General features: G+C 48.7%; 1 protein-coding gene across 3 annotated transcripts in view; it reads right to left on the reverse strand.

Annotated features, from left to right (window-relative positions):
- Nucleotides 1-11,175, reverse strand: part of IL6R (interleukin 6 receptor) — a 61,148-nt gene that overhangs the window by 2,437 nt on the left and 47,536 nt on the right. The window contains exons 7-10 of one of the 3 annotated variants that reach the window (XM_032265034.1): nt 11,104-11,150; nt 9,602-9,671; nt 5,204-5,297; nt 378-439 (exon numbers count right to left, since the gene is read on the reverse strand). In XM_032265034.1, the coding sequence (XP_032120925.1) occupies nt 421-439; nt 5,204-5,297; nt 9,602-9,671; nt 11,104-11,150 (230 nt within the window). In that variant the 3' untranslated portion in view covers nt 378-420. Of the gene's footprint in view, nt 1-377; nt 440-5,203; nt 5,298-9,601; nt 9,672-10,281; nt 11,037-11,066; nt 11,151-11,175 lie in introns of those variants that run through there. The other 2 variants (XM_032265033.1, XM_032265035.1) reach the window with 2 other exon arrangements.

The raw sequence follows: 11,175 nt of genomic DNA on the forward strand, positions 1-11,175 counted from the left end.
CCGACCTCCCCAGTTCTCCCCACGCCTCTGGGTCCACTCCCACCACACTGGTGAGTTCCCACAGACTCAGCCGTGGGCACCACTGGGCACAAGTTGACTCATCTGACAGGAAAGTCAGTGCTACACAGGAAGGAGATAGACATCTCTCTGATCACAGCTTCGTTCACAGCGCTCCACTCTGGGCCCAAAGCCAGGACTCAGGAACTGAGAAAAGTCACTTGACAGCTCAAAGAAAGATGAGATGGCGACATGGATCTTCAAAGCCACAGTCACGTCCCCTTCCTGAAGGGGCCCTTCAACTGTGCCGGGGTGACCAGCGCCCCAAGCCTCAGCACCTCCCTCTTGCTTCCCACTTTGTGATTGGCATGCCTACTAACCCCAAAGTGGGAGCAAGGTGGCCTCCCTCAATTCCATCGAAGATCAGTTACTCCAGGAAGGGCTGGGAAAGAGGAGGGGAAATCAATGTCAAAAACAAGATTTGGGGTTTTTCCTTGCGTTTCTTTTTATATCGACAGGTTATTCCTGTCCTTGTTATGATAAATAATTAATAGTTGGCTCCAAATCTGCCACTGGCTCTTAGCCTGGTATCCAAATGGGATAAACAATCTGCAGAATGTTACTTAGGGTTTCACCGTTTGGACACCACACAGGAAGGGAGCCCAGCAGGACTGCTGAGTCATTGAATGGAGTTCTCCTGTAGGAGAGGACTGAGGAGCAAGTCATTAATTACACTCTGGATTTCAAAGAATTCAGACTTTCTAACCCAGGAATTCTACTTCTGGGAAAAGAAAGAACATAGCAATAGAAAAAGATTAATGCACAAAGATGTTCAACACAGTGTTGTTTATAAAAGCAAAATAAGGACCGGGCATGGTGGCTCGCACCTGTAATCCCAGCACTTTGGGAGGCTGAGGTGGGTGGATCACTTGAGGTCAGGAGTTCAAGACCAGCCTGGACAACGTGGTGAAGTCCCATCTCTACTAAAAATAAGAAAAGAATTAGCCAGGTGTCATGGCACACACCTGTAATCCCAACTACTCAGGAGGCTGAGGCAGGAGAATCAGTTGAATCCAGGAAGCAGAGGTTGCAGTGAGCAAAGATTGTGCCAGCACACTCCAGCCTGGGTGACAGAGTGATACATCTCAAAAAATAAATAAATAAAAGAAAAGCAAATAACACCCAAATAATTGGTAACGTTTGGGTGCCACCAATTAGGAGTAACGGGCGGTCGATTAGGAGAACTTGGTTTATCCATCTAACACTATGGCTAATGAAAGTGAGACTTACAAAGAATTTGTACTCATGTGAAAGAATGCCTATGTTATAGTGCTGAGTGTGAAAGGCAGGATGCCGGGCTGAGGATACAGAATAACCATGGCTATGAAAAAACAAACAAGAAACTAGGCAGAGGAAAAAGACTCAGGAAATTCGTCTAAATATTAAGTGTTCTTGATCTGGGTGTTGTTTGTGAAACCATCTCCACGGGGTTGACAAAAACTGCACGCTGGGTTCTGGACAGAAATATATTAAGAGTTATAACGAAGCATTAATCAGGCTGCACTCTGGCCCATTTCCTTGTTGCAAAAAGTCACATAGCCCTAGAAACTAACCATCTGCATTCCTGTTGCTTCTGCATATGGGATCTCTGACATGAGGGTCCTAAGACTTTTGTTTAAGGATCACTAAAGATGTTTTTCAGAACCAAATTCCAGCAACCAGTTTGAAGACCCTCACAGAGGAACGGCATTGGCATGAGAAGACAGGTTCTTACCTCCCTGTCCCAGGATTTCACCCTGCACCCTGCAACCAGCCAAATATCTCCAGGCTTTGGTCCAGTCCAGCATCTTTATGACCCTAGCCCCAGATTCCTTGGAGAGCTGGATTTGAGGTTTCCTCCCATCTCCTCCCTAAGTGACCTTTTCATTAAACCTCTTTCTCTGATGCAACCTGGTGTCTCCGCATCTTGACTGGCCACGTGCATCTCATTATGATTACAATGACATGGGTGTGTGCACTTCATGGTGCTGTCCACATGATGTGTGAGCTTTTCTGTATGTTTGTTAGACTTCGATCACATTTACATTTTGAAAATTAACAGTGGCCCCCTTTGGATGACATATATTTTCTTCCATCTGTCATTATTTAGCAAATCACCAGTAATAGTAACGTATCACATACATTTGTGTATGTGTGTATGTATATGTTTTTAAAGTCCCTATTGACCTTATTTAACTAATATGGAAGCAATCTCTACCCTCAGGTTTTTTTCAAAGTAACCGAATGGGTAACCAAGAAAGGTGAGCTTTCCTTTTGAAATATTCTGAGGAGAGTATGAATCCTTTTCTGAAAATCACTAAACTCAAAGAGGGCTTTGAAACCAGCCAGGCTGAGGGTACCCAGAGCTGGCCCGGATGAGTGTGAACAGGGCCTGGGGGCTGGAGAGGAAGCGGGCAGGCAGGAAGAAGAAACAGATGCACTCTCTGCTGCCTTCTTTTGCACCTTGACCTCCACTTTTTATCTATTTCACATATTTGGGCTTCAAAACGTTTTGTTTAAAGAAAAGATTCTGCAGCTAAAAAAAGAGGTTTTTTTAAAACGCTCAAAATTTTCACTGTTTTTTAGAAAGATATGTAGAAACCAAGGTGCCACCCCTTACCCCAAAGGCCACAGACAGTACCCACTGCACCCAGCCACTTCCATGGCCTAGGACACCGTGAAAGCCCCTCTGCCCATATCCCCCCCACTCCCCTGTGGAGATAGGAGAACTCTGATTTTAAAATACTGGAATGATACACTACATTCAAAACAAAATGGTATTTAAGTCATAGGCATACACGTAGGAGGTCCTCACTTAATGATGTTAAGTTCATTCTAGATAAATATGCAGAAAAGTAATTCTCTACTAGGAGAATCCTATTTTCCCAGTGGCTGATAACCTAAAATAAAGACAGAGAGTCGGTGGGGGACAGGGACTAGGGTGGGAGGAATTGGCTCCTATAAGATGGAAAGCCTTTTTCAAAGCATATTTAAATTTTTAAAAATTATCTATGCTTCAGAAAAAAAGAATGAGTTTAAAAAAAAAAGGAAAAAATCACTAATATTGCTGGAAAATATTTAGGGCAATACAAAAAATATAGTATAGACTGGCAGGACAAGGTCAACCTGCCCCTCACACTCCATCTCTTGTAAATATGGCCATCCCATGGTAGCCATGGTTCAGCCATTTTGGCGCCCAGAGCCCCACGGTATTTCTAATTTTATACACTTTGCTGGATAGAGGGGATTTGGGGAATAGAAGACTTCTTCGTCACTTGAAATAACTGGTCTCTTTCCAAACAGATTTGCCTTATACAGAAGAAAAGGGAAACTCACTAGCCTAGGAAATAAATGCCTGGCAAGTTCTCAGCACAGGCACTGGCCCTCTCTGTGCGGGCGGGGACTCTGGTTGCTTAGCAACCAGCCAGTGTCCAAGCATCATCAGCAGAAGAGCAAACCAGGTCTGTTCCCACCCACTGCTCCTCCATTAGCGGTGACGACACGCCAAGATGGCACTGCGTGGTAAGGGCCAGTGGTGGGCCGACGGGAGCAGCTGCGCCCAGCACTTAGCCAATAGCAGGTGAGGACCATGGACAGGGACTCTCAGGGAGTGTGTTCCACTCCTGGCTCTTGTCCTAGGGCAAGTCATTTTACCTTTGGGGGCTGTTCCCTCATTTAGAAAATGAAAGAGTTTAACTAGATGACCCCTAAGGCCCTATCAAAAGAACAGGAGTTTGGTTAGACTCCTGGCCTTATTCTTATACTTTTTTTTGAGGCAAAATCTCCTTCTGTCACCCAGGCTGGAGTGCAGTGGCTCGATCTCAGCTCACTGCAATCTCCACCTCCTGAGTTCAAGCGATTCTCTTACCTCAGCCTCTCAAGTAGCTGGGATTACAGGCGTGCACCACCACGCCCAGCTAATTTTTGTATTTTTAGTAGAGATGGGGTTTCGCCATGTTGGCCAGGCTGGCCTCCAACTCCTGACCTTAGGTGATCCACCTGCCTCAGCCTCCCAAAGTGCTGGGATCACAGGTGTGAGCCACCACGCCCGGCCTATTCTTACTAGCTGCTATCGCTCCATCTCCTTCAGCCTCACTTTCCTCCCTTGTCAAATGGATATCATATCTACTGTATCGGGGCTGTGGTGGGTTATGAGAAAAGCCTGTTGAAGCCCTAATGTAGACAGAGAGCCAGAACCCAGGAGGGTATGCCTAGGACAAGGAAAGGAATCCCCTGTCAGGCAGGAGGTGGACCCCTGAACGCTGACATGGCCCCTCGCTGGCCAAAAAACACAAAAGACTTCACATCCCCAAGGAGCTGCCCCCACTCATTAAGAATCTTCTCTTCCACACACTCTTTAGACGGCTTGTTCTCTACTTCGTTGAAAAAGCAAAGTGAAAACAACCCGGGATCCAATTTGAGTAATCATCTTGCTAATTTTTCAACCCACGCCGCATGTGGTGGTCAAGCTAGGTCAGCGCACCAGCAGGGCGCGATGAGCTAACATGTAGAAAGCACTGGCAGTCCCAGCTACTCCAGAGGCTGGGGTGGGAGGATCACTTGAACCTTGCGAGGTGGAGGTTGTCCCATGAGCCAAGATTGCACCGCAGCCCTCCAGCCTGGGTGACAGAGGAAGTAAGACCCTGACAAAAAAAAAAAAGAAAGAAAGAACCCTCTTCTTTCTCTTCTTCCTCAAACCAATTCTTCTTCCTCCTTAAAACCAGGTCAGTTCTCCTCACCAGGGCACACCATTTGTAGCTCTTACCACACCAGTGAGTGTACGTCTTAGTGTCTGGCTTCCTCCTGAGACTGCATGTGTCCTGCCCAGCACTGTCTCCTGCAGCACCTACAACAGGGCTTGTACACACGCCACAACACACACAGCACCTACTCCACCTCCCGGGTTCAGGCAATTCTCCTGCCTCAGCCTCCTGAGTAGCTGGGATTACATGCGCCACCACCATGACCAGCTAACTTTTGTATTTTTAGTAGAAATGAGGTTTAACCATGTCGGTCAGGCTGGTCTCGAACTCCTGACCCACTGTGTGTGTTGTGGTGTGTGTATCCATTTGATGAATGAAGAAATGAATGAATAGATGCCCGGCAAAGGAAAGTTAGATACGAAATATGAGAACACCACAGGGCCATCCCCCAGGACCCATCTCACCTCAGGCCAACAGCAATGCAGAGGAGCGTTCCAAAGGCCAGGCTCCCTCCAGCCACCAGGAATGTGGGCAGCGGTACCGAAGAAGAATCTTGCACTAGGTTTAAAAAAAAAAAAAAAATGAAGATAGAGGAGGAAGAGGAGAAGAAACCCAGTTAGCCAGTGCTGTCAAAGCCTCAAAGGAACCCTCCCCTCTAACCCCTCCCAGAAAAGGAAACAGCTCTGCCAATCCACAGGCCACCTGAGAAGCTTAACTGTTTGTTTGTTTTCATTTTTTTTAAAAAAAAACGAAATCCACTCTATAAGAATTACCCCCAGCCTAATCTGGCAGACTCCAGGATTCCACCACTTGGCTAGAGAGGCACCTCAAGCTCAGGGTTTCTGAGCGCCTGTGGCTAGCCACGGACTCCCGCTCACTTTCAAGGTGGCTTTTCTGGTGGCATCCCACCTGCCCCCGTAAGGCTCAGAGGGGGTACAACAATGGAAGGCTCTGGGGACCTCCTTGATGGAATGGCAGTTCCATTGAAGACAGCGTCAGAGAGGACCAGATGCTTTAAATCAAGGATTTGAAAGCAGTTTTCCCCACAGGGCTGCCATCTCTTGCCAGTCCGTGCATCTGCTGCGCAAGCCCCGGCCGTAGGAACTTCATTCAGTTCTCCAACAAGACACCATCTTTTCCCTCCAGGGTTCTCCACGCATCTTCCCTCTTCTCTGCTGGCTGCTTTCCCCACCTTTGCTGCACACTTTGCTTCCAGTCCCTACATGGCCTTTGGGTCTCAGATGAGGTGATGCCACTTCCTTTGAGAACTGACTGCACTCCAAGCAGAGCAAGCGCTCCTCCCAGTTACTTCTCCAGTTCCACCTCTACACTGAGCTCCCTGAAGGCAGGGACCGCACGTGTCTTTTTCACTGTAACACTGCCAGCTGCTCACGCAGTGCCGAATACAAAGGAGGATCTCCAAAACATTTCCTTGAATGAAGGAAATGAAAGGAAATGCTTGCGTTGCAAGCAGCCGTGTCTTCCCACAGAAAGGCTCTTCCTACCATTGCCGGAGACCCTGGACCAAACAGAGGGTACACCTAAGCAAAACCATCTCCTTCTGCTGGGAATGCAGTCACAGTTGAATGGACCCAGCATTCAGCTCTTCTACCTGAAATGCCACCCACCGTTGATGAAGAGTCTGCCTGCCAGCCCTCACTTCAGATGCCTACTGGAGGCAGGCAGTGCAGTGAGCCCAGGCTGGTGAGTGGGCACTGGCTCCAACGACAAGTTTCTCCAAGCGCATCCCACATCTCTTGAGGGACACAGCCGTGTGATGAAAGCAGTATGCTTGGCTTGCTCACTTATGAATATTTCATCATTTTTATTTTTTGTTCTTTTTTTTTTTTTGGAAATGGAGTCTCGCTCTTGTCGCCTAGCCTGGAGTACAGTGGCACGATCTCGGCTCACTGCAGCCTCTGCCTCCTGGCAATTCTCCTGCCTCAGCTTCCCAAGTAGCTGGGACAACAGGCAAGTGCCACTACACCCGGCTAATTTTTGCCATGGGGCTTTGCCATGTTGCCCAGACTAGTCTCCTGCACCCCCAACTTTAGGTGATCTGCCCACCTCAGCCTCTAAAAGTGCTGGGATTACAGGTATGAGCCACGGTGCCTGGCCATATATTTGTTCCTTCTTTCATCCAACAAATATTCATTGAGTGCCTATCATTTGCCTAAATGGATGTTACATCCAATCAAGGGAGACAGACAAACAAATGTTTTTTGAAAAAATTTTCAGGAAAGAGCTCCTGAGAAGGGTGCATCTGAGCAGACGTGAGTGATAGGAAGGAGCTGGCCAAACGGACGTCACAGGAAGACTGTCCAGGCAGAGCACACAGCCTGGTTCATAGGCCCTGGGGCGGAACGTGTGTGGAGGAGCAAGGAGGGCAGGGTGGCTGGGGCAGAGCGAGGAAAGGCAGAATGGAGAGGCCACGTCTGAAGATAGGGGACCACATGGCTTCGCTGAGACTCCCCGCAGGGACTTTGTCAGGACTTTGACTTTTACTCTGGGGGAGATGGCACTGAGCCAGAGAACTTGGATTTGTGTGTTTTTTGTTTGTTTGTCTGTTTTTGGGACGGAGCCTTATCCTCCTGCCTAGGCTGGAGTGCAGTGGGGCAGCTCGCTGCAACCTCCGGCCTCCCTGCAACCCCCACCTCCCGGGTTCAAGCAATTCTCCTGCCTCAGCCTCCTGAATAGCTGGGATTACAGGCACCCACCACCATGACCAGCTAATTTTTGTATTTTTTTAGTAAAAATGGGGTTTCACCATGTTGGTCAGGCTGGTCTCGAACTCCTGACCTCGTGATCCACTCACCTCAGCCTCCAAAAGTGCTGGGATTATAGGCATGAGCCACCACACCCAGCCTGGATTGTGTTTTAAGGGACGCTCTAGGTGCTGGTTGGAAAAGGATTGGTTGGGGGTTAAGACTAGAAGCTGGGAGACCAGTTGGCAGCCCTGGAAGCTCTGCTGGAGGAGAGGTGGCAGTGGCTGGACCGGGTGTTGGCACTGGAGATGGTGAAGAGTGGTCAGCTCCTGGACATGTCTCAAGGCATAAGGACAAGGCTTGCTGAGGGACTGGCCACAGGATGAGGAGTAGAGAGGAAGTGCGCCCGATCCCCTGCACCTGAGCAACTGCGGTACCAGTTACTGAGATAGGGAGGAGGGAGAACAGATGTGGGTTGAAGAGGTGGGGGGCGTCAGCAGTCTTAAGTTTGAGACTGCTAGTGGATGTCCCATATGTCAACTAGGCAGCAGCTGGGTACATGAGGCTGGGTCTTAGTGGACAGATCAGAGTGGAGATATAAAACTGGGAGTTGTCAGTCCATGGATGGTTTCAGTGAGGGGGAACAGAGAGGACTGGAGAGTCCTTCTCCTCCATAGCAGCCTTTGTTTTGTTTTGTTGACATGGACTGTCACTCTGTTGCCCAGGCTGGAGTGCAGTGGTGTGATCTCAGCTCACTACAACCCCCACCTCCCAGGTTCAAGTGATTCTCCTGCCTCAGTCTCCCAAGCAGCTGGGATTACAGGTGCATGCTATCATGCCCGGCTAATTTTTGTATTTTTAGTAGAGACAGGGTTTCACCATGTTGGCCAGGCTAGTCTTGAACTCCTGATCTCAGGTGATCCTCCCGCCTCAGCCTCCCAAAGTGCTGGGATTACAGGCATGAGCCACCGCGCCTGGCCCACAGCAACCTTTGAACACCCAGCCTCTTGCATCCCACCCATACCATTCAAACCCCTTTTCAAACGGCACTTCCTCCATGAGCTTTCTGTGACTGCTCCGCTTGATACACTCTCTCAAATCTCTAAACTCCACTTTGCTTTACCTGTGTCTCCCTTTTGGCTCATCTCACACTGTGCTCTTTGTCACAGTTACCAGTTTACTCTTTGTCAGAGCCTGGACTGTAGCCTCCTTGAGAACAGGATGGCTCTAATCCTCTCCGAGTCCCCAGCTGTGCAGAGCTCCACAGGTGCACTGCCCCATGGTAGGGCTTTACACCTGGGCGGGTGTAGCAGAGGCAGCCAATATCAGGTGCGGGCAGGAATCCACCCAGAGATGGGGAATGAGGCCAGGGACTCCCTCGCAAAGCCCAAAAGCCATCAGCTGGAGCCACTGAACTAGTGAATCTCTGGAGTCTGGATTCCACAAGTCCCATACACCTAGTCAAACACAGGACTTGTGATCTTTCTTGATTCAAATACTGGTAAGTTTTCCTGGTCTTGTAGGGATTGGAAATCAGAGCATTGAAATCGTGGGCTCCCAAAATAAAGATTTCCCTCAACAGGTATTCCATTTCAGACTCCAACAATCTTGTTTACACACATTCATTTGTATTGTGGGCCCATTGGATAATACCTCACTGCTTTATCCCACTTTTCTTATGGTATCCTCATTTTATCTTAGCTAACAATACCAAACTTCAACATGTAAAGTAATAAAAGAACATTTTTGGTCGGGTGCGGTGGCTCGCGCCTGTAATCCCAGCACTTTGGGAGGCCAAGGCAGGTGGATCACCTGAGGTCAGGAGTTCAAGACCAGCCTGGCCAACATAGTAAAACACTGTCTCCACTAAAAATACAAAAATTAGCTGGGCATGGTGGCACATGCCTATTGCCCCAGCTATTTGGGAGGCTGAGGCAACAGAATCACTTGAACCCAGGAGGCAGAGGTTGTGGTGAGCCGAGATCACGCCATTGCACTCCCACCTGGGCAACAGAGTGAGATTCCAAAAAAAAAAAAAAAAAAAAAAAAATTCTGCCATCAATCCTCTGATGACCTGTCCAAATAAGAAAGGACTTTCTGCAGAGACAAATCTTCTATCCCTCAGACCCTGGGAATATGAAAACACCCATTCCTTACCTGGGAGGCTTGTCGCATTTGCAGAATCTCTGGGGAGAGTATTATTGTCGTCTTTATTAGTCGTAGGTGCCTAAAAGAGACATTTTTCACTATCAGCCTGTTTGTGCAGATTCCACCATCATTCAGAACCAGTTCAGGAATTACCTCCTCCTCAGAGCCCTCCCTGATCCACCCAAAGCATTCCTTTCTCCATTTCATCTGTAACAGTGGAAAAGACAATAATTCTATTATTTGCATGTTTTTCTATCCACAACTGATAAGTGGATAGAAAAAGTGAGGCTTTCTTCCACCTGTCTCTCCAATAAAAGCCTAAGGGCATAGCACCCTGCACAGAGAAGATACTCTATGGATACATGAAGACAGCTGATGTCCTTACAGGTCCGATGCCAGCGGCAGGTAACACCTCGACTGGAGTCCTGGCTCCACCACTTATGAGCTATGTCACCTTGGACAGACTTCTTTTTATTTTTTATTTTTTTGTGAGATGGAGTTTCATTCTTGTCGCCCAAGCTGGAGTGCAATGGTGCAATCTCGGCTCCCTGCAACCTCCGCTTCCTGGGTTCAAGCAATTCTCCTGCCTCAGCCCCCGAATAGGTGGGATCACAGGCGCGATCCACCAGGCTAAATTTGTAATAATTAATCTTTAGTAGAGATGGAGTTTTGCCATGTTGGCCAGGCTGGTCTGGAACTCCTGACCTGAGGTGATCCACCTGCCTCGATCTACCAAAGTGCTGGGAGCCAAAGTGCTTATAGGCGTCAGCCACTGCGCGGGCCTCAGGCTTCTTAACCCATGGTAAGAAGCTCTTACGAGGCCTCCCTTGTAAGGTCAACATGAGGAGCCAATGAAATAGCAAATACCAGGCTCACCGTTTAGCAGGATGTGGCCAGCCCTCAGTTGGTGTCAGTTTCCCCAGAACCCATGTTGGGAGCACTGTAGCCCCATGGGTACGGGCTTCACCTGCAGCTGTTCCTACATGGAACACAGATACGGTTCAAGAGCCCCCGGCTCTTTCCCTGTGCTGCACAGCTCCAGAAGTGCCTATACCTCCCAGCTTAGCATTTAGGGAATTAAGGGGCCACAGGAGGAGACACAGTTGGATAGGAAATTGGATCACTCCAGGAATTTACTAAGCAGCTTCAGAGGTAATCCTCTTTCCAGCAAATTATGACACCAGGAGTCCACAGGGAAAGGACTCAGATGAACAGAATCCAATCTCAAGCTAAGCCGTGAACAGTGTCCAAAAAGCTCAGAGATGAAATAGCAGCCTCTAGACACAGTTCTGCGTGCCAGGCCAGGGCTGCTCCACACCTGACAGTCCTGGGACAAGAGAACTTCTGTGATTCCCTTTCACAGGGGCTTGAAAAGCACAGGTAACTCACCATGGTCACATTTCTAGTAAGTGACAGAGCTGGGATTTAAACCAAATTAGGTCTGGCATCAGCCCGCACGCCTACCCACTAGGTGCTGCTGCCCTGGCTCTCTTACAAGAACAGGAGCTCACCTGCGTGGGGGTGGACACCTCCTTCTCAGCTGGAGGACTCCTGGATTCTGCGGACAGAAGAAAGGGTCCGTT

This window comes from Sapajus apella, unplaced genomic scaffold (assembly GCF_009761245.1).
Source record: "Sapajus apella isolate SASKATOON/1434 unplaced genomic scaffold, GSC_monkey_1.0 scaffold148, whole genome shotgun sequence".
NCBI lineage: Eukaryota > Metazoa > Chordata > Mammalia > Primates > Cebidae > Sapajus > Sapajus apella.